Source organism: Salmo salar, chromosome 26, assembly GCF_965601325.2.
Source record: "Salmo salar chromosome 26, fSalSal1, whole genome shotgun sequence".
In the NCBI taxonomy this organism is placed as follows: Eukaryota; Metazoa; Chordata; class Actinopteri; order Salmoniformes; family Salmonidae; genus Salmo; species Salmo salar.
Window position 1 is genome coordinate 21,761,772 of NC_138316.1, and position 23,228 is coordinate 21,784,999.

The following is a 23,228-nucleotide window of genomic DNA, read 5'->3' on the forward strand; positions in this document are numbered from 1 at the left end:
AGCAGTGGGCTGGGGTGGAAGGGTTTGCTTTTTTTGAGTTCTTATTGAAAGGCTCCTCAGCTCGGAGCTTTTGAAAACGAATTTGTAGTGGTGCACATCACTGCTTGTTTTAGGGCTGTGAGTGAGGGCCCTACTATTTAAAACCTAAACCATAATGAATAAAGGTGTGCTATCATAATGTAATGCATATAGACTATATTGCTATATTATGATGCATATCTGATGCTCATCTAACTGAAAACATCTGGTCTTTGCACCCCCCCCCCCCCCCTAAAAACAATTATTAACGCTGCAGACAATATCCTATTTCGGAACAAAGCATCCATCACTCATGCTGCCAAACATACCCTCGTAAAACTGACTATCCTACCGATCCTTGACTTTGGCGATATTATTTACAAAATAGCCTCCAACACTCTACTCAGCAAATTGGATGCAGTCACCAAAGCCCCATACACTACCCACCACTGCGACCTGTATGCTCTCGTTGGCTGGCCCTCGCTACATATTAGTCGCCAAATCCACTGGCTTCAGGTCATCTATAAGTCTTTGCTAGGTAAAGCCCCGCCTTATCTCAACTCACTGGTCACGATAGCAGCACCCACCCGTAGCACGCGCTCCAGCAGGTATATTTCACTGGTCACTCCCAAAGCCAACTCCTCCATTGGCCGCCTTTCCTTCCAGTTCTCTGCTGCCAATGACTGGAACGAATTGCAAAAATCACTGAAGCTGGAGACTCATATCTCCCTCACTAACTTTAAGCATCAGAGCAGGTTACAGATCATTGCACCTGTACATAGCCCATCTGTAAATAGCCCATCCAACTGCCTTATCCCCATATTGTTTTTTTTCTTCCTTTCTTTCTCCTTTGCACCCCAGTATCTCTACTTGCACATTCATATTCTGCACATCTATCACTCCAGTGTTTATTTGCTAAATTGTAATTATTTTGCCACTACGTCCTATTTATTGCCTCACCTCCCTAATCTTACTTCATTTGCACACACTGTATATATACTTTTCTATTGTGTTATTGACTGTACGTTTATTCCATGTGTAACTCTGTGTTGTTGTTTGTGTCGCACTGCTTTGCTTTGTCTTGGCCAGGTCACAGTTGTAAATGAAAATTTGTTCTCAACTGGCCTACCTGGTTAAATGAAGGTTAAATAAAAAAGAAAAATACATTGTTATAGATTATTCCAGCAGATGGCGATATACTACTGTGTATATTACTCTTGAGCAGTAGGTGTGCCCAAATCCTGTGCATTTTCCCCTTGGCCTCGTTCGCCATGACGTATTTCCTGAGGGGCTACATGATGTGGACCCCTCAGCTGTTTTGAGAGGGTTCATAGAATCATGCTTATTTTTTATTTATTTTGAAACCATTAACAATGTAGTATGGTAGTTGTAAGAGTATATTCGATTAATTAGTATATCAAAAAAGACAGGGGATCATGCATAATGTTAACGGGAACTGGTAAACCTACAGAATAAAGGCATTGGAAAGTTTCCTCATAATTGAGGCGCTCATGGGGAGTTTTGTACTGGTGTGCCTTCGTTCCTGGAAGAGGACAGACTAGTTGGTTAGTGCGAGGAGTGTGCTTTGCCTGTCATCGGTATTGCCTTGTCCCTATCTACAGAGACACTCGGGCTGTAATTGTGTCCGCTAGAAGGGCATTACGAGCCTGGCCGTAACGTTAGCTGAAACTTGACGCCGTCGATCCCGGTTGTTGTTGTTCTGTGGAGTAGGTTTATATGACATTATATTCCGATTACCGTCCAAATCGGAACGATCAGAGAAACAGAAGGCTAGGATTAAACACAGGGGAGAAATTGGGTGAAAGAGCGCTTGCTCTGAGCGCTGCAGAATCGCAGTAGGCTACATTGTATCAAGTAGTTGTTGCTGATAACGCGATACAGTGTTACTTTACTGAAATACCAGCGGGAGACGATTCAGGAATTTATTGTATTCGAAGTTTTTCGCCAAGCCGTTTGCAGTTGTCAAGGCCATTTGTGGTAAGTTACCGTATTTTTCTTGCAATAATAAGCCATTTCTGATATGAACCATAATTGTTGTCATACAATATAATGAAACTTGTATGTTTTAGTGAAACGTTGGGAACTTTTTGAGCTACGAGCAGAAGTTTTATAGCCTAACTGGGCATGTTGACTCATTGGTATGACCGTCAAAAGACGAGATATTCAATGTTTTGAGCCCAATTTTAAGAAAGGCATCTTGAAAGATTTTTTTATTTGAATTGTAGCTTGCTTGCTTATGATTTGAATAAGTGTCTATTCAGTGGAGAAAACGCTGATACTGTAGCCTTGTTACTCTGTATGATAAAGGCATTGTTCATGGTAATTAAACACTCTCCTTATGACAGAGCATATTAATTATCTGCAAGCAACATACAGTGGAGTGTTAGAGGAGCTCAAGACAAGAAGAGAGGATATTGTAATATGCTACTCTTTGTGGATTGTGATACAAATGTATTGTCTTCATCACATATTAAGTGATTAGCACCTTTGAAGTGCCCCTATCATGTCTCTGAGTTAGTGTGTGTCAGAGCTCGCCTGTCCTCTCCCTGAGTTCCAATTTGCCTTTGGGGAAAATGCAAATTGTGCAAATAACCACTGGCATCTGTGAAAGTTTGTTCCTGTTTGAGATTTGTTGACTTTCTAGCCATTCCTCAACTCCTGAGCCAGTGGCCATGTTTTGATTGCTAGTAGGCAGACCTGACACCTCTGGCAGGGAAATGCTGAAGGATTCTAACCTTGGGCACTGCTCTGTGGTGTGCCAATGTTATCTCCTGTCAAGGGCAATCACCATCCCCATCTGCAGTTTGACTTACACTTGGTGAAATTATCACCCTAGGATGTAATGTGTTTTCCATTTGGCCGTTGGTGACCCTTTTAGATAATTTCAAGCAGAGTTGTGAAATGTGTGACTACTTGCTTATTTTGATTCCCATCTATCTGTTAACACTTGTGCAGCTTTATAACAGTTGCTGCCAAACTTTGATGTATGGTATCATTTACTCTGCTAACACTTATGAGAACTGGCAGCAAAATGTCTGGTTTCCCACTTTCTACTGCGAACAGTAAAGTAGTTTAGCTTTTGTTATTCCACGGTGTATGGTTTTTATACTGACATTAAACTCCGGCTGAACGGTTGAGTGCCCAGATGAGGTCACTAGGGGTGTGTGTACTTTGAGCCATGCATGTCTGTGAACGTTAAAAGGAGGCTTGGGGAAGGTGCACACCTCTGTCTGCGTGTGTGCTGCCTCCGCATCAGATCGGACTGCATCAGAATCACAACAACAACATTAGTCCGAAGCTCAAAGGTGAGCTGCATATCTTACAGCTTTTTTCCCCTTGAAAGTGTTATGCTGTTAAGACTGTAGTTTTCTTTAGGGCATTTAGAGAGAACCCAGTGAGTTTAATCGCAATTTTATTCATAAGTATTTTGTCTTGTTTGTAGCCTTTTAGACTGCAATGTTTTGGTCTCTGAGCTCGACAAACAAGTTGTTTTGCCAGAAGTTAATAATCACCCTGACAATGTGGTTTAGCAGGTTTTAAACCAATGCTTAAGCTGGGCCTCTGCATTGTGTCTTTAGCATTGCAAAGAATTCTCTAAGTGGATCCTAAATCTTTGGGCACAAAGAAGCTTTAGTGTGCCCGAATAAATAAATGAACCATAGAGAATCAGACTGATTCGTGCCCATCTCAGAGGAACGGTCTGATTGTACAGACTGTCTAACTTTGTGTTTGCTGCTCTGATAGCACTGGCTGCAGTTGGCAGAGCAAACTCCTCTCCTCTCATAGTTGTGGCAGCACCGCAGCTCTTTTGCCCTGCAGGGTTCCACATGCACTGAGGTTTAGGGAACAATGGGCCAAATAGTGTGTCTGAGCGTGATATAATGGCTTTCGTGTGGCTTAAATGTTTCTCATTTCTGAGCTATGGCTTTTTCATTTTTTTGCCAGGCATTTTTTTTCTCAAACCTTTTTTGTGAAACTAGTAATGTCAATTATCATTGTGGAATAATTGGAATGTCAGTTTCTTGTTTCTTGAGCTGTCAATCTGGGCATATTCCTGCTATTGTAACAGTGTGGTACTTTCTGTCATTTATAGTTCAAGTTAAAATTGCATTGTATTTGGTGGTTTTGGCCAAGTGTTATGTCAGAATAATACATCTGTTCTGAAAGCTGAAGTTAATCCACCTGAGTATTTTCATACTGGTAGTTTTTGTAGAGCTGTTTTTGAATTGTTCAGTGATGAAAAGATTCATCACCCCCTCTAAAATAAAATACAATGATGTTGCCGGCCAGTAAAACAGCAGAACAAGGCATTACATAAAGTGGAAATGTTGCTGCTTGTTAGGTGGGTATGTTTTGTCAGGTCTATTGGAACAGCTGTAACGGAACATGCTGCCTGGAGCACTGGACAGGGATTTGACACCAACTCTGTCAATGGATTCACAAACCCTATGATATTTCAACTAGTTCTTTGAAATGTTCTCATTGAGTGAAATAACCTGGAATGCATCAAATGTTCATTCAGATAAGTATTTTGTCTTGTTTGTAGCCTTTTAGACTGCAATGTTTTGGTCTCTGAGCTTGATAAACAAGTTGTTTTGCCAGAAGCTAATAATCACCCTGACCATGTGGTTTAGCAGGTTTTAAACCAATGCTTAAGCTGGGCCTCTGCATTGTCTTTAGCATTGCAAATAATTCTCTAAGTGGATCCTAAATCTTTGGGCACGAAGAAGCTTTGGTTTATTTTATGTAATGATATTTGTGATGGAATTAGGATACTACAGTACAAACTTAAACATTTAGTTATGAGTCAGTAGGGATTTTTCCTCATCCCTATTAATTGTCTGAAAGGCGTAGTCAGAAGTCGTTTTATTTGGAGAATAGTTATTTGTAACTAACGGCCAGTAGGTCTATAGCTAGATCAGTATTGAAGGGATTTTAATGGTGCCATGCTTCTTTCTACCTCTGCCTGCTATTTTAAGCTTTAATGGGTTGAATCCTCCAGGATTTTTCACCCAGCTTCTCATTTAGCATATTCATGCCAAGCAACACTATCTCTCTGCTTTGTTTCTGCATTTGAAGACATTGTCTTTTTTCCAGGCGCTCTGTAATTTGCATTTATTGGGTTTCAATTGCCAAAAGCGCTTCAAAGGGGAGCTGAGCCTTGCATGTTTTTTTCAAATTTCATGTGTGGAGCTTGAGCCTACGAGCGTCCAAGGTTCCTCAGCCAGAGCCCCATCCCAGCTGAGTTCTCATAACTGACTGACTGACTGCCAATGGCTAACACTCATCCTCATAGGGAAGACCAGCTGAAATCTCCCCATCACTCTCTCTCTCTCGGACTCTCTCCGTGACTCATCATCATCTGATTTCCTTTTGAAAGATAGAGCTGGAAATGAAATGTTATGTTTGGTGAAAAATCTTCTTGGAAGGTTGAGGAACAGGTAGGGCCAGTGTTCTTTGTAGCTTTTTGGAGAAGTAATGGAAGAAATGAAGTCTCAAAGCAGCCTCAACCACATTGTCTGAAGTCAGCTGGGCTACATTTCTTAATTGGTTTCACTCTGAACACCTCTCAAACTAGTGGTTAGGGATCTCTATGGGGTTGGACAGTGTTTTCATGAATCCAGTTCACAATGCTCTTCACTTGGAAAAGTTTTCTCATGAGTGAAGACCTAGACTAGTCATTGCTGGGGCAAAAGTCTTCTATCTTGGCTTACAGAAGGAGAGTGAGAGGGGAAGTAGAATAGTACATGTGATCCATAAGCTTTGCATAATGCATGGTAAGAGACATCCACTCCTCCACCACCTCCAGTGCTGAGAAAAACCAAGAAGCAAAGTGAGGAGGAAAATAATATTTCAACTCTCATGGATTTGTTTTTAGTTTGTCAGGTTAACAGGCGGTTGAAAAGTCAGTCTGCATTTGCAATCAACATTTTCATGCTATAGAAATTGGAATGGACTCTGTTTCCTGCAACTAATGATTATTTTCTTTCAAAGTGCCTTTTGTAATTCCAAATACAATACGTGTTTAATTGTCATAGCTTCACTGAAAGGGAGAAAGAAGTAAGGACCTTGGACTCCTTTAACTCAAGTCTGTTGTTAAGCTGGTTTTGTTCCATTGTAAATTTTGACATCTTCACGTCACTCCGCTCTCCTTTTGTAATGCTGTTGTCATGGGTGCGACGTAACAAGTCAGCAAACCTTGGCAGGATTGTCTTCCTTCTGACAATACATGCTGCTTCAGCTCACTATTACAGCGCTCTGAATAGAAGTTGTAGGAGTTGTTTTTCTCATTGTGTTGAGCTCTGCTACATGTTAGTAACGCTCTCTTTCTTCTTAGGTGATCCCGGTGCAGTGACTTTCCTGTGTCGTCTCTCTGCTCTGTATGTCCCCTGGCCACCCCCGGCCTATCATAGAGACGCTGAGCTCAGGGACTGCGCTGTTGTAGGACCCCATGGCTCTGGGCCTTCCATCCTCCTCCATGGGGCCTTGGTCACGGCTGGCTGAGCGGCTGCTGCTGGGACCATTGCTGGTCCTGCTGCTGTCTGGGCTGGGCATGGCCCTTGGTCAGAGGGTTTACACCAACACATGGGCCGTCCACATCGCTGGAGGACCAGACGAGGCTGACCGCATTGCCAGTAAACATGGCTTCGTCAACCATGGCAATGTGAGTTGTTGGGGATTCTTCACCCTCTTTTGTTTGTCTCTGTGGTTTTTTTGTCTGAGTGAATAATTAGGGAACATCTACTGCAGAAAGTGCTGATCTAGACTGCTTTTCCCACATTGCCTGTTAGTGCCAAAATACCTGACCCCAAATTGGCTTAAATATTTATTACACTTGGAAGTTGCCAGCCTCCAAGGCACTCGGAACCAATTGAATTATATCACTTTACTAGAGCAGAAAAAATACTTACAGTTGAAGTCGGAAGTTTACATACACCTTAGCCAAATACATTTAAACTCAGTTTTTCACAATTCCTGACATTTAATCCTATAAAAAAATTCCCTGTCTTAAAAATTCCCTGTCTTAGGTCAGTTAGGATCACCACTTTATTTTAAGAATGTGAAATGTCAGAATCATCATAGAGAGAGTGATTTATTTCAGCTTTTATTTATTTCATCACATTCCCAGTGGGTCAGAAGTTTACATACACTGAATTAGTATTTGGTAGCATTGCCAATAAATTGTTGGGTAAAACGTTTCGGGTAGCCTTCCACAAGCTTCCCACAATAAGTTGGGTGAATTTTGGCCCATTCCTCCTGACAGAGCTGGTGTAACTGAGTCAGGTTTGTAGGCCTCCTTGCTCGCACATACTTTCAGTTCTGCCCACAAATTTTCTATAAGATTGAGGTCAGGGCTTTATGATGGGCACTCCAATACCTTGACTTTGTTGTCCTTAAGCCATTTTGCCACAACTTTGGAAGTATACTTGGGGTCATTGTCCATTTGGAAGACCCATTTGCAGCTAAGTTTTAACTTCCTGACTGATGTCTTGAGATGTTGCTTCAATATATCCACACAATTTTCCTTCCTCATGATACCATCTATTTTGTGAAGTGCATCAGGCCCTCCTGCAGCAAAGTACCCCCACAACATGAGGCTGCCACCCTGGTGCTTCACGGTTGGGATGGTGCTCTTCGGCTTGCAAGCATCCCCCTTTTTCCTCCAAACATAACGATGGTCATTATGGCCAAACGGTTCTATTTTTGTTTCATCAGACCCTAGGACATTTCTCCAAAAAGTACGATTTTTGTCCCCATGTGCAGTTGCAAACCGTAGTCTGGCTTTTTTATGACGGTTTTGGAGCAGTGGCTTCTTTGTTGCCGAACGGCCTTTCAGGTTATATCGATATAGGTCCTGTTTTACTGTGGATATAGATACTTTTGTACCTGTTACCTCCAGTGTCTTCACAAGGTCCTTTGCTGTTGTTCTGGGATTGATTTGCACTTTTCGCACCAAAGTACATTCATCTCTAAGAGACAGAACGCTTCTCCTTCCTGAGCAGTATGACGGCTGTGCGGTCCCATGGTGTTTATACTAGTGTATTATTGTTTGTACAGATGAACGTGGTACCTTCCGGTGTTTGGAAATTGATCCCAAGGATGAACCAGACTTGTGGAGGTCCACCATTTTTTTTTCTGAGGTCTTGGCTGATTTCTTTTGATTTTCCCATGTTGTCAAGCAGAGGCACTGAGTTTGATGGTAGGCCTTGAAATACATCCACAGGTACACCTCCAATTGACACAAATTATGTCAATTAGCCTATCAGAAGCTTCTAAAGCCATGCCATCATTTTCTGGAATTTTCCAAGCTGTTTAAAGGCACATTCAACTTAGTGTATGTAAACTTCTGACCCACTGGAATTGTGATACAGTGAAATAATCTGTCTGTAAACAATTGTTGGAAACATTACTTGTGTCATGCACAAAGTAGATGTCCTAACTGACTTGCCAACACTATAGTTTGTTAACAAGAAATGTGTGGAGTGGTTGAAAAACGGGTTTTAATGACTCCAACCTAAGTGTATGTAAACTTCCGACTTCAACTGTATCTTTAAAAAAAATATTATGTATAGGAGTAATATTGAGAATGTTGTATGGTATTATGTCCCATATAACTTGTAAAATGCAGTGCTTCTTGTGGCGATTTAGACTAAATATTAGTGTACCAGAGGCAGTGGTCCTTATAGAAACCCCTCTACAACTGTTTAGTTTCAGTTCATCCATTCCAGAGAAATGACTCACCCAAACAGACTAAACACAGTTACCTGAATGACTGCAGTTTTGCCTTTCTGGGTAAGATGTCTCTTCTGTTACTCTCTTACTGAGAGTGGCTGACCACAACCTCCATACAAATCAAGTCACATTTTATTGGTCAGATGTGTTTAGCAGATGTTATTGTGAGTGCAGCAAAATGGTTGAATCATACACCTGTGTGTGTCTGTCGATCTCTGTATTGTCCTGAAAGTTTCACTTTTCACACAGCTTTTAATCTCATTGCTCAAAGTTCGCCATATGCTCAGCCCGCTGTTTTGTTTGTGGTAAATTAGTTCATCAGAAAATGACCTCCCTTGTCTCTGACATGTTAGCATTCTCAACACTACCACAGTCTTCCATGCTTTTCTGTTTCTTTTCAATGAAACATCCCACAAACTTATTTATGTGGTGGTCTTCCTTTGTCGCAGATGAGAGGCAAGTCATGGTACATTTCATGTAGTGTTAACAGAACTTTTTGAAGTAGCCATCAGACTCTTCCCTCTCGTCTCCTCAATGCGCTGTGTTGTGGCATTGTTTGCATTGCAGAGCTGTGTGTTTGTGTCAGGAACAGATGATCCGACAGGAGCTTCCTGACTGGAACGCCCAATCAGAGTGTGGGTGAGATGGGGCTTTGAACTATGAATTACACAGTGCGGCTGAGGGAAGACTAACAGGCGGTGACAGGAATGGGACTCCGATCCTATGAGCAGCACCACCAGGGTTTAGGTTTTCACTGTTCCTCTCCTTCCTTCCGTTTTGAGGACAATCTATGAATAATTAAGCACTACTTGGGATAGTATGTTGTTGAGGCCCCAGTGGGCGGGTGTAAAATAAATGTAAACATTTCCTGTTTGTAAGTGAGCCACTATATTCTCTGGTTGCTCCAAGACTTCAATGGGGGCATGATGAGTAGAAGTACTTTGTTTTTTTGCCTCTGTCTTTTTTCATCCATTTCACATTAAACTTGAATTGCTTCCTTCCTGGTTAGCCTGTTTCCTGCTAGGCAACTAGATCTCATGTCTTCCAGTTAGAAATCATTCATGATGCACCTGGTCATGGGATAGATCTGTGTGTAAGATAATTATTCTGGTGACATTATAAGGTGATACCATTTAGTCGGGGGCTTTAATCATTCTGACATGTCTCTCTGTAATTGTTTCCATCCAGATGTTTTGTATGCTGCCTACTGTGGAAATGTAGTGTCTGTGAGTCAATTTCCTATAAAAGGCCTTTTTGCTTGAGTGAGTGAGAGAGCGCATAAACAGAGTGAGTGAGAGAGCGCATAAACAGAGTGAGTGAGAGAGCGCATAAACAGAGTGAGTGAGAGAGCGCATAAACAGAGTGAGTGAGAGAGCGCATAAACAGAGTGAGTGAGAGAGCGCATAAACAGAGTGAGTGAGAGAGCGCATAAACAGAGTGAGTGAGAGAGCGCATAAACAGAGTGAGTGAGAGGGCGCATAAACAGAGTGAGTGAGAGGGCGCATAAACAGAGTGAGTGAGAGAGCGCATAAACAGGGTGAGTGAGAGCGCATAAACAGGGTGAGTGAGAGAGCGCATAAACAGGGTGAGTGAGAGAGCGCATAAACAGGGTGAGTGAGAGAGCGCATAAACAGGGTGAGTGAGAGAGCGCATGGAGGGTGAGTGAGAGAGCGCATGGAGGGTGAGTGAGTGAGCGAGCGCATGGAGGGTGAGTGAGTGAGCGAGCGCATGGAGGGTGAGTGAGTGAGCGAGCGCATGGAGGGTGAGTGAGTGAGCGAGCGCATGGAGGGTGAGTGAGTGAGCGAGCGCATGGAGGGTGAGTGAGTGAGCGAGCGCATGGAGGGTGAGTGAGTGAGCGAGCGCATGGAGGGTGAGTGAGTGAGCGAGCGCATGGAGGGTGAGTGAGTGAGAGAGCGCCTGGAGGGTGAGTGAGTGAGAGAGCGCCTGGAGGGTGAGTGAGTGAGAGAGCGCCTGGAGGGTGAGTGAGTGAGAGAGAGCGCCTGGAGGGTGAGTGAGTGAGAGAGAGCGCCTGGAGGGTGAGTGAGTGAGAGAGAGCGCCTGGAGGGTGAGTGAGTGAGAGAGAGCGCCTGGAGGGTGAGTGAGTGAGAGAGAGCGCCTGGAGGGTGAGTGAGTGAGAGAGAGCGCCTGGAGGGTGAGTGAGTGAGAGAGAGCGCCTGGAGAGTGAGTGAGTGAGAGAGAGCGCCTGGAGAGTGAGTGAGTGAGAGAGAGCGCCTGGTGAGTGAGTGAGGGTGAGCGCGCGCCTGAAGAGTGAGTGAGTGAGCCCATGAGTCCCTGAACACAGAGGGAGGGAGAGAGGGAGTGAGTCCATGAACAGAGAGAGAGTGAGCCCATGAACACGGAGGGAGGGAGGGAGCCCATGAACACGGAGGGAGGGAGGGAGCCCATGAACACGGAGGGAGGGAGGGAGCCCATGAACACGGAGGGAGGGAGGGAGCCCATGAACACAGAGGGAGGGAGAGAGGGAGGGAGTCCATGAACACAGAGAGAGAGAGGGAGGGAGGGAGTGAGTCCATGAACACAGAGGGAGGGAGGGAGGGAGTGAGTCCATGAACACAGAGAGAGAGAGGGAGGGAGGGAGTGAGTCCATGAACACAGAGAGAGAGAGGGAGTGAGTCCATGAACACAGAGAGAGTGAGTCCATGAACACAGAGAGAGAGAGTGAGTCCATGAACACAGAGAGAGAGAGTGAGTCCATGAACACAGAGAGAGAGTGAGTCCATGAACACAGAGAGAGTGAGTGAGTCCATGAACACAGAGAGAGTGAGTGAGTCCATGAACACAGAGAGAGTGAGTGAGTCCATGAACCCAGAGAGAGAGAGTGAGTCCATGAACCCAGAGAGAGAGAGTGAGTCCATGAACCCAGAGAGAGTGAGTGAGTCCATGAACTGAGTGAGTCCATGAACTGAGTGAGTCCATGAACGGAGTGAGTGAGTGAGTCCATGAACTGAGTGAGTGAGTGAGTCCATGAACTGAGTGAGTGAGTGAGTGAGTCCATGAACTGAGTGAGTGAGTGAGTCCATGAACTGAGTGAGTGAGTGAGTCCATGAACTGAGTGAGTGAGTGAGTCCATGAACTGAGTGAGTGAGTGAGTGAGTCCATGAACTGAGTGAGTGAGTGAGTGAGTCCAGGAACTGAGTGAGTGAGTGAGTGAGTCCAGGAACTGAGTGAGTGAGTGAGTGAGTCCAGGAACTGAGTGAGTGAGTGAGTGAGTCCAGGAACTGAGTGAGTGAGTGAGTGAGTCCAGGAACTGAGTGAGTGAGTGAGTGAGTCCAGGAACTGAGTGAGTGAGTGAGTGAGTCCAGGAACTGAGTGAGTGAGTGAGTGAGTCCAGGAACTGAGTGAGTGAGTGAGTGAGTCCAGGAACTGAGTGAGTGAGTGAGTGAGTCCAGGAACTGAGTGAGTGAGTGAGTGAGTCCAGGAACTGAGTGAGTGAGTGAGTGAGTCCAGGAACTGAGTGAGTGAGTGAGTGAGTCCAGGAACTGAGTGAGTGAGTGAGTGAGTCCAGGAACTGAGTGAGTGAGTGAGTGAGTCCAGGAACTGAGTGAGTGAGTGAGTGAGTCCAGGAACTGAGTGAGTGAGTGAGTGAGTCCAGGAACTGAGTGAGTCCAGTGAGTGAGTGAGTCCAGGAACTGAGTGAGTGAGTGAGTGAGTGAGTGAGTGAGTGAGTGAGTGAGTGAGTGAGTGAGTGAGTGAGTGAGTGAGTCTATGAAGTGAGTGAGTGAGTGAGTCTATGAAGTGAGTGAGTGAGTGAGTGAGTCTATGAAGTAACTGAGTGAGTGAGTGAGTCTATGAAGTAACTGAGTGAGTGAGTGAGTCCATGAACTGAGTGAGTCCATGAACTGAGTGAGTGAGTGAGTGAGTCCAGGAACTGAGTGAGTGAGTCCAGGAACTGAGTGAGTGAGTGAGTCCAGGAACTGAGTGAGTGAGTGAGTCCAGGAACTGAGTGAGTGAGTGAGTCCAGGAACTGAGTGAGTGAGTGAGTCCAGGAACTGAGTGAGTGAGTGAGTCCAGGAACTGAGTGAGTGAGTGAGTCCAGGAACTGAGTGAGTGAGTGAGTCCAGGAACTGAGTGAGTGAGTGAGTGAGTCCAGGAACTGAGTGAGTGAGTGAGTGAGTCCAGGAACTGAGTGAGTGAGTGAGTGAGTCCAGGAACTGAGTGAGTGAGTGAGTGAGTCCAGGAACTGAGTGAGTGAGTGAGTGAGTCCAGGAACTGAGTGAGTGAGTGAGTGAGTCCAGGAACTGAGTGAGTGAGTGAGTGAGTCCAGGAACTGAGTGAGTGAGTGAGTGAGTCCAGGAACTGAGTGAGTGAGTCCAGGAACTGAGTGAGTGAGTGAGTGAGTCCAGGAACTGAGTGAGTGAGTGAGTGAGTCCAGGAACTGAGTGAGTGAGTGAGTGAGTCCAGGAACTGAGTGAGTGAGTGAGTGAGTCCAGGAACTGAGTTAGTGAGTGAGTGAGTCCAGGAACTGAGTTAGTGAGTGAGTGAGTCCAGGAACTGAGTTAGTGAGTGAGTGAGTCTATGAAGTGAGTGAGTGAGTGAGTCTATGAAGTAACTGAGTGAGTGAGTCTATGAAGTGAGTGAGTGAGTGAGTCCATGAACTGAGTGAGTCTATGAAGTGAGTGAGTGAGTGAGTCCATGAACTGAGTGAGTCCAGGAACTGAGTGAGTGAGTCCAGGAACTGAGTGAGTGAGTCCAGGAACTGAGTGAGTGAGTCCAGGAACTGAGTGAGTGAGTCCAGGAACTGAGTGAGTGAGTGAGTCCAGGAACTGAGTGAGTGAGTGAGTCCAGGAACTGAGTGAGTGAGTGAGTGAGTCCAGGAACTGAGTGAGTGAGTCCAGGAACTGAGTGAGTGAGTGAGTGAGTCCAGGAACTGAGTGAGTGAGTGAGTGAGTGAGTCCAGGAACTGAGTGAGTGAGTGAGTGAGTGAGTCCAGGAACTGAGTGAGTGAGTGAGTGAGTGAGTCCAGGAACTGAGTGAGTGAGTGAGTGAGTGAGTCCAGGAACTGAGTGAGTGAGTGAGTCCAGGAACTGAGTGAGTGAGTGAGTCCAGGAACTGAGTGAGTGAGTGAGTCCAGGAACTGAGTGAGTGAGTGAGTCCAGGAACTGAGTGAGTGAGTGAGTCCAGGAACTGAGTGAGTGAGTGAGTCCAGGAACTGAGTGAGTGAGTGAGTCCAGGAACTGAGTGAGTGAGTGAGTCCAGGAACTGAGTGAGTGAGTGAGTCCAGGAACTGAGTGAGTGAGTGAGTCCAGGAACTGAGTGAGTGAGTGAGTCCAGGAACTGAGTGAGTGAGTGAGTCCAGGAACTGAGTGAGTGAGTGAGTCCAGGAACTGAGTGAGTGAGTGAGTCCAGGAACTGAGTGAGTGAGTCCAGGAACTGAGTGAGTGAGTCCAGGAACTGAGTGAGTGAGTGAGTCCAGGAACTGAGTGAGTGAGTGAGTCCAGGAACTGAGTGAGTGAGTGAGTGAGTCCAGGAACTGAGTGAGTGAGTGAGTGAGTGAGTCCAGGAACTGAGTGAGTGAGTGAGTGAGTCCAGGAACTGAGTGAGTGAGTGAGTGAGTCTATGGAGTGAGTGAGTGAGTGAGTCTATGAAGTGAGTGAGTGAGTGAGTCTATGAAGTGAGTGAGTGAGTGAGTCTATGAAGTAACTGAGTGAGTCTATGAAGTGAGTGAGTGAGTCCATGAACTGAGTGAGTCCATGAACTGAGTGAGTGAGTGAGTGAGTCCAGGAACTGAGTGAGTGAGTCCAGGAACTGAGTGAGTGAGTCCAGGAACTGAGTGAGTGAGTCCAGGAACTGAGTGAGTGAGTCCAGGAACTGAGTGAGTGAGTCCAGGAACTGAGTGAGTGAGTCCAGGAACTGAGTGAGTGAGTCCAGGAACTGAGTGAGTGAGTCCAGGAACTGAGTGAGTGAGTCCAGGAACTGAGTGAGTGAGTCCAGGAACTGAGTGAGTGAGTGAGTGAGTCCAGGAACTGAGTGAGTGAGTGAGTGAGTCCAGGAACTGAGTGAGTGAGTGAGTGAGTCTATGAAGTGAGTGAGTGAGTGAGTCTATGAACTGAGTGAGTGAGTCTATGAAGTAACTGAGTGAGTGAGTCTATGAAGTGAGTGAGTGAGTGAGTCCATGAACTGAGTGAGTCCATGAACTGAGTGAGTGAGTGAGTGAGTCCAGGAACTGAGTGAGTGAGTCCAGGAACTGAGTGAGTGAGTCCAGGAACTGAGTGAGTGAGTCCAGGAACTGAGTGAGTGAGTCCAGGAACTGAGTGAGTGAGTCCAGGAACTGAGTGAGTGAGTCCAGGAACTGAGTGAGTGAGTGAGTCCAGGAACTGAGTGAGTGAGTGAGTCCAGGAACTGAGTGAGTGAGTGAGTGAGTCTATGGAGTGAGTGAGTGAGTGAGTCTATGGAGTGAGTGAGTGAGTGAGTCTATGGAGTGAGTGAGTGAGTCTATGAAGTGAGTGAGTGAGTCTATGAAGTGAGTGAGTGAGTCTATGAAGTGAGTGAGTGAGTCTATGAAGTGAGTGAGTGAGTGAGTCTATGAAGTGAGTGAGTGAGTGAGTCTATGAAGTAACTGAGTGAGTGAGTCTATGAAGTAACTGAGTGAGTGAGTCTATGAAGTAACTGAGTGAGTGAGTCTATGAAGTAACTGAGTGAGTGAGTCTATGAAGTAACTGAGTGAGTGAGTCTATGAAGTAACTGAGTGAGTGAGTCTATGAAGTAACTGAGTGAGTGAGTCTATGAAGTAACTGAGTGAGTGAGTCTATGAAGTAACTGAGTGAGTGAGTCTATGAAGTAACTGAGTGAGTGAGTCTATGAAGTAACTGAGTGAGTGAGTCTATGAAGTAACTGAGTGAGTGAGTCTATGAAGTAACTGAGTGAGTGAGTCTATGAAGTAACTGAGTGAGTGAGTCTATGAAGTAACTGAGTGAGTGAGTCTATGAAGTAACTGAGTGAGTGAGTCTATGAAGTAACTGAGTGAGTGAGTCTATGAAGTAACTGAGTGAGTGAGTCTATGAAGTAACTGAGTGAGTGAGTCTATGAAGTAACTGAGTGAGTGAGTCTATGAAGTAACTGAGTGAGTGAGTCTATGAAGTAACTGAGTGAGTGAGTCTATGAAGTAACTGAGTGAGTGAGTCTATGAACTGAGTGAGTGAGTGAGTCTATGAACTGAGTGAGTGAGTGAGTCTATGAACTGAGTGAGTCTATGAAGTGAGTGAGTGAGTCTATGAAGTGAGTGAGTGAGTCTATGAAGTGAGTGAGTGAGTCTATGAAGTGAGTGAGTGAGTCTATGAAGTGAGTGAGTGAGTCTATGAACTGAGTGAGTGAGTCTATGAACTGAGTGAGTGAGTGACTCTATGAAGTGAGTGAGTCTATGAACTGAGTGAGTGAGTCTATGAACTGACTGACTGAGTGAGTGAGTCTATGAACTGACTGACTGAGTGAGTGAGTCTATGAACTGAGTGAGTGAGTCTATGAACTGAGTGAGTGAGTGAGTCTATGAACTGAGTGAGTGAGTGACTCTATGAACTGAGTGAGTGAGACCACGAACAGAGGGAGGGAGAGAGTGAGTGAGTCCATGAACAGATTATATTCTGGCCTATGGGAAGGTCAGATGATAATCCTTCCCTCCCACTGACTCCTAGGTTGTGTTTAGTGGGTGTATAATGTCAGTAATTGGTGTGGGCTTGTAGGCTGACGTGTGGGTGACTGATTGGTCCTAATGGAAAGGGGGACCCAGTAATTCTTCCTTCTGACGGAATCTAAGGAGAGTTTAATCAGCCTGTCCTGCCGGAGTGACCGGCCCTCACATGTGGTAGTTAGGTTACCTCTGTAGCAGTCAGCCAACCAGGGACAGTAGTGGATATCTGGAGGGCCCGGTAAGAGATTGTAGCTCCTTCTTCCACACCAACTGACCCCTCTTTCCCCTGCGTGATATTGACAGTAATTGAAGAGCTTGGTCAGACATGAAGCCAGGCTTCCTGCCCTGGGGCAGGCTTGGCCTGTGGGTCTCTTTTCTCTCTGTTGACAGATGTTAGGCCTCTCAATTTTAAAGAGTAGACCCCACCTCAATTCACAGGGCATCCATTTGTGATTAGGGGCTTGTATTCCGACAGTATTTCTTACCAATCATCAGGAATGTTGTTTATGCTGCGAGACAGAGTGCAGACTAATCAGCAATCTCACTGTGAAATGTCCAATGGCTTTGTTTTTACTGTGATTACTAGTAAGCCATTAACTATGTGTTGGCCATAAGGGAGTAAGGAATCCAGACATGACCATTAGGGACACTTTCTCAGACTGTTTTCAGGATGCTGTGTGTGGGCCTCTGTCTGTATGACTGCTGAGTAGATTCGTCCCATCACCATAAAGGGATCTGAACGTGTTGGAGACTTAAAAAGCTGTTTTCAGCCAAAATGGTGAAAGAAGTTTTGGGCCTCACTCGGTTGACCAGAGCCAAGTTTAGCCAAGCCTCATTGGTTAGATCAGTAACTCTACTCGGCTAATGTGTTTTACTCTGAACTTTTGCTCTGCAAAAACCACTATTTTCTGTACATGGTTATACCTGGCCCACCCCAGACCTACAGCGGGAAGGGACATGCTGTAATGACAACAAGTCAGCTTTTATAAGCTCTTGTCCTCCACTTTAGAGTTGTCAGAGTCTGGAAATGGAGTCTGAAATGTAGTTACATTTTTCTCTCCGCAGCAGTGTGGTATTTGAGTCTTCTCAGACATTTAGATTGCTCTTCCATTGCCCTCGGGACTCTTCTTGAGGAAAAAGCAGCCAACTTCCTCAATACTAGTGTGGCACTTTTTGTTGTTGGTTTTTGTACCCCCTCTAATGGTATATATTTGACCTTCATGTTTACTCAATTGCAGTGTGCTCCAGTTAGAGGACAGAGTTTACCCTGTCATGCTGTTAGCTTTCACACTGCAAGTGAGTACTCAGTCACTGTGTGTGTGATATTATAACGCTGCCTCCTCCAATGTGGCTACAGGAAAACCACAGTGTTTTGACATCAGCATAGGCTGATGTCAACACATTATCTTGACATTCAGATCAGCCACCTCACTGGTAGTTTCTACATGCCTCATCCTCTCTCTTATCAGCTTGGTGACGCACTGTGTGACCTTAACTCTCTCAGACCCAAACCATAAACCTGCCAGGAGGAAAAGGCCATTCACAGGGTAACGTGGCATGAAACCTGCAAACGTAGAAATTCCCAGCCAATGTGTCCCTGGAAGATTGAACATCGCACCTAGAGCAGCACTGACTACAGCTGTGTTTGTTTTGTGGACAAGGCAAGGCCACAAACGGCATCAGGCAAGGTTGATGATTTGATGGGCTGTTGATGCAACGTGTGCAGCCCCCCCCCCATTAAAATAGGCCATTAAGCAAAGGAGAGGGGGCCAACTGGGCACTAAACGTGAGAGGGAGCGAGGCGCTCTGTATGACCTGCTCGGCTGAATGAAGTGTGAGATTATTGGAATATGGTAATGAGGGGAGCAGCGATTTACATTTACGAGGGGGTGCTGGGGGGGTAGCGCAGCGAGTCGGAGGGAAGGTGCTGAACTCGCCCTGGGTGGTGTGTGTGTGTGGGGTAAGGTCAGGCTGGGGGGGTTCCACCTCTTTGTATTTTGAAGGCCTTCCACACTCCTCATCTCATTACCATGTGGATCAGTGAGAGTATGTGTTCATCTGCTTTATCTATCTGTATAGAAGGTCGTGGACAGAGGCCATACAGAACCATGACTACACCTTTCTACATGGAACAGTCACATCTTCAGCCAACAGTACATCATTTATGTGCAGTATCTGTTCATCGCACCAACATTAATATGCATTAACTTTGAAATAACATTAAAGGAGGTAAAACAGTCATGCAGAAATGCGATAATACCATGATGCAGATATTCTCAATTGAAATAGTTGTACTTAATGATCTTCCTGATTTCAATGAGGCATCCATCGCCAGTCATTGTGCAAAATAAATTGTAGTAGATCAAAGCAGTTATTCTGGCTTCCCTGGACTGATGGTGAAGGAAATGAGGGTTGCGTGAGCAGGACCTGGTGAGGACTGGCCTGCCCCAGCTGTGGTGTGGGGCTGGTGTGTGCAGGTGGTGTATTGAAGTGGAGGGAGGGCAGGGGGATCACAGGCTGCAGCTGAGGGGGTTTTACGACCCCCTGATTGTCCCTCTAGAGTTCCACTCCACCCCTGGGACTCAGCAGCTCTGGCCCCTGGCTGTTTTTTACAGTAATGAGCCACTGATGTCTCTGTTAAAAACACAAACACCTTTTTCTAATTTCACTGTTAAAAGTGGATTAGATAGGTGGCCAAATGGCCCGAAAATATATTATTTTTCTCATCGCGTGCTAGAGCTCTCCGAGAATGGAGGTGTACTGCAGTAATTTGTGTTTCTCAGCCTTGGGTGTTTTGCCTAAGCTCTGTGTCTGGCCTGCCTGAGACGTCTCTGCTCCCATCGTGCCCGAGACGTCGCTGCTCCCATCGTGCCCGAGACGTCGCTGCTCCCATCGTGCCCGAGACGTCGCTGCTCCCATCGTGCCCGAGACGTCGCTGCTCCCATCGTGCCCGAGACGTCGCTGCTCCCATCGTGCCCGAGACGTCGCTGCTCCCATCGTGCCCGAGACGTCGCTGCTCCCATCGTGCCCGAGACGTCGCTGCTCCCATCGTGCCCGAGGCGTCTCTGCTCCCATCGTGCCCGAGGCGTCTCTGCTCCCATCGTGCCCGAGACGTCTCTGCTCCCATCGAGCCCGAAGCTCATAAAGCCTGCGATGTTGTTGATGAGGCTTGAGTCCTGGTGTTAAACCTGTCCCTCTGCTGGAATAGTCTGCTATTTCTGGGGCTTACCTTGTCTCGTGTGGTTTACTGCCCCTGCCTGGCTTAATGGTCTCATCTCTCTGGTTCTCTTTCTACCTACTCCTGATTTACCTATCCACAGTCAATTACTGTCATTATAGAGTGATTTCACCCTGGCTTTTATAACATGGGTGACCTTTTGGCACTGTCATTGGGTTGGGGTAAGTCGAATAGCAGAAGTTAAACACACTTGTATATGAAGTTGAGAGCTGTTTGAAAAGCAGTGTTTGCGTGATGAATGTCTCTCTTTTCTCCAACTTTCATAGTTCCCAGGAATTTAGAACAGGTTTGTGCTGTTTTCCTTTTCGAGGAGTGATGCAAATGCCTTGCTACTGGTGTACAGATCTTCAACAAAATCTGCCATTCCTGTCCTATTTTCTTTTAATGACAACTTGTTTTGATTATTTATAGACAGATGTGGGAAGGAAGCTGATTAATAAATAAATACCTCATCGTTTCCTGCACACGCACATCAAAGTAGAATCCAGAATTTCTCAGAACCCTGCTGTTTCCTTTTTTCTCAACGAGCGCTGTGGTTTCTGTCAATAATGGCTGATGTGAACGCTTCCTGTGTTGAGTGTAAGCTAGGATGAGGAAGTGCAAGGTGGGGTACCCTGATCAGAGAAGGTCAAATCTCTTCATGATAATAAGAACAGGAGCCTCCAGTTCATTCCACTGATTGAACCTCCAACTCTGTGCCTGTGTTGTGTTAAGAGATCTCTATCCCTTCTGTACTACGTGGAACCACAAGGCCTAGCAGTAAACCCATACATGGTCAAATGGAGAAGGATGGTCTGTCTCTGCCATCGTGAGACAGGCTGATTCTAACCAGTGCTGCTACAGACCAGCACCATGACTGGGCGTGATTAGTGTTACTGGGGGGCATTTCCATCTAAAAGGATCCATGAGCATCAACATGTGAACTTCATAGACTCTTCGCCTTCATTTGACACGAGCGTATCCTTTTTGAGAAATTAAGGCATACGTTTTTCAACCATTTTCCATCCTACAAATTAGGAATAAGCAAAGGCTTATCAGTAACAGAATTACTGCAATTGAATTGGCTACAATGGGAAATGATAGTAGTCACAAATTACAGTTGGGTCACCTGCTACTGTCCTCCCTTCTACTGGTATACTGTTATGTTCAGCTCATAGGGTCTCCTGCTACTGTCCTCCCTTCCACTGGTATACTGTTATGTTCAGCTCATAGGGTCTCCTGCTACTGTCCTCCCTTCTACTGGTATACTGTTATGTTCAGCTCATAGGGTCTCCTGCTACTGTCCTCTCTTCCACTGGTATACTGTTATGTTCAGCTCATAGGGTCACCTGCTACTGTCCTCCTTTCAACTGGTATACTGTTATGTTCAGCTCATAGTGTCTCCTGCTACTGTCCTCCCTTCCACTGGTGTACTGTTATGTTCAGCTCATAGGGTCACCTGCTACTGTCCTCCTTTCTACTGGTATACTGTTATGTTCAGCTCATAGGGTCTCCTGCTACTGTCCTTCCTTCTACTGGTATACTGTTATGTTCAGCTCATAGTGTCTCCTGCTACTGTCCTCCCTTCCACTGACATACTGTTATGTTCAGCTCATAGGGTCTCCTGCTACTGTCCTCTCTTCCACTGGTATACAGTTATGTTCAGCTCATAGGGTCTCCTGCTACTGTCCTCTCTTCCACTGGTATACTGTTATGTTCAGCTCATAGGGTCTCCTGCTACTGTCCTCTCTTCCACTGGTATACAGTTATGTTCAGCTCATAGGGTCACCTGTTACTGTCCTCCTTTCTACTGGTATACAGTTATGTTCAGCTCATAGTGTCTCCTGCTACTGTCCTCCCTTCCACTGGCATACTGTTATGTTCAGCTCATAGGGTCTCCTGTTACTGTCCTCTCTTCCACTGACATACTGTTATGTTCAGCTCATAGGGTCTCCTTCCACTGGCATACTGTTATGTTCAGCTCATAGGGTCTCCTGCTACTGTCCTCTCTTCCACTGGTATACTGTTATGTTCAGCTCATAGGGTCTCCTGCTACTGTCCTTCCTTCTACTGGTATACTGTTATGTTCAGTTCATAGGGTCTCCTGCTACTGTCCTCCCTTCCACTGGTGTACTGTTATGTTCAGCTCATAGGGTCACCTGCTACTGTCCTCCCTTCTACTGGTATACTGTTATGTTCAGCTCGTAACTTTTTTCTTTCTCTTTCTGTTGTCTGGTGGTCAAAGCAAGACTGTGAAAAAAGCCCGGACAACCCCTCTTTCACACTTTCTTTCTCTCTCTCTGCTGCTCTCCCTCTTCTCTCGCTCCAGTTAATGGGCGCGTTCCTCTGCCTCGGCGTTGCTGATGCCTGCCAGATCTTACAACGCCTAGATAGGTATTTTATCAGCTAACCACATATGTTATAGCAATCTGTCAGTTGGTGAAAGTCAATGACGTGCCATGCAATCATTGGTTGACGCATGCAGCGTCTGAGCTGCATGCACCTACTACCTACCCATTTTACATTTACTGTAACAAGCATCCTCACCCACTGAGCACTGACCTACACTGGAAATTTGGTCAATCCACCCTGGCCGGACCAATCATAGACGTTTGGACAGCACAGTACAGCAGTGCACACTAGAGTACAGTATAATGTACTATACTGAACATATCTACTGTACTCTACTGTGATGTCCATACTTGTGAAAAACAGATGTATATGATTGGTTCAGATTTGGTCTGGTCCGGACCAACCAAATGTGGTCTTGTTTGGGGACAGAGCTCATTACGATAATAGCCAGTGTGGATTAATACCCAAATATTTCTACATATTTGAAATATTTCTGCCTTTGTGTACCAATTCAGGCTACTTCACCATGAAGGTCATGATATTCATATCCATAATTATGAATTTCTGTATAGTACAGCTCAGGGACCAATGATATAACATTTTGGTTACAAGGTGTCATGTCTTATCTGACAACCCATTATTTCTGCAGACTTAATCTTAATTTGTAGCAGATAGATAGATAGATTTAAGTTTTTGTAAAATTGTATTTTTCTATAATTCTGTTACCAAACTTTGCATCTGCACAGTTCTTCCAGAAAATGTGTTTTTGTGAACATTTCTGTGTAAATTGTTCAAAGTAGTCCTTGTGCTTAGAGTTGTATGGTTTGTTAAATTTTGAAATTTATGTTTTTTCTTTGGCATACATTTAAAAGTGAAAATTTTGAGTCAAAGCGTAAATCTGTTATTGTGTAATTGCCTTGGGAAAGATTGACATCAATTTCCTAAAGGCATGGCTAACTATGGCAAGCTAAGGCCAATACACTACAAGACTGGAGGCCTATCTGTGCACAACAGGCATCCGGAGTGTTTATCTGTTAGATTCCCCATCTGTATAGTTCTTGTTTTTGCTGTAGACTTCTCTGTTCTGTTGTCAGAAGTCTCTCAGCTCTGTCTCCTTCCCAGTGCTTTTACATTTGTTTTGATCTTGTGGTTGTGCGCAACGACAAAATACTTTTCATGCAAAGTAATGCAGAACACATCCGGATGCTCATCTCTTAGCAGTTGATCTCTGGCACAGAGATG

General features: G+C 45.2%; 1 protein-coding gene across 2 annotated transcripts in view; it reads left to right on the top strand.

Annotated features, from left to right (window-relative positions):
- Window positions 1-1,323: 1,323 nt before the first annotated feature.
- The window catches only part of LOC106587394 (furin-1), a 94,941-nt gene continuing 73,036 nt past the window's right edge, over window positions 1,324-23,228 (top strand). Inside the window, exons 1-2 of one of the 2 annotated variants that reach the window (XM_014175750.3) lie at window positions 1,324-2,016; window positions 6,377-6,703. In XM_014175750.3, the coding sequence (XP_014031225.2) occupies window positions 6,491-6,703 (213 nt within the window). In that variant the 5' untranslated portion in view covers window positions 1,324-2,016; window positions 6,377-6,490. Of the gene's footprint in view, window positions 2,017-3,193; window positions 3,345-6,376; window positions 6,704-23,228 lie in introns of those variants that run through there. The other variant, XM_014175751.3, reaches the window with a different exon arrangement.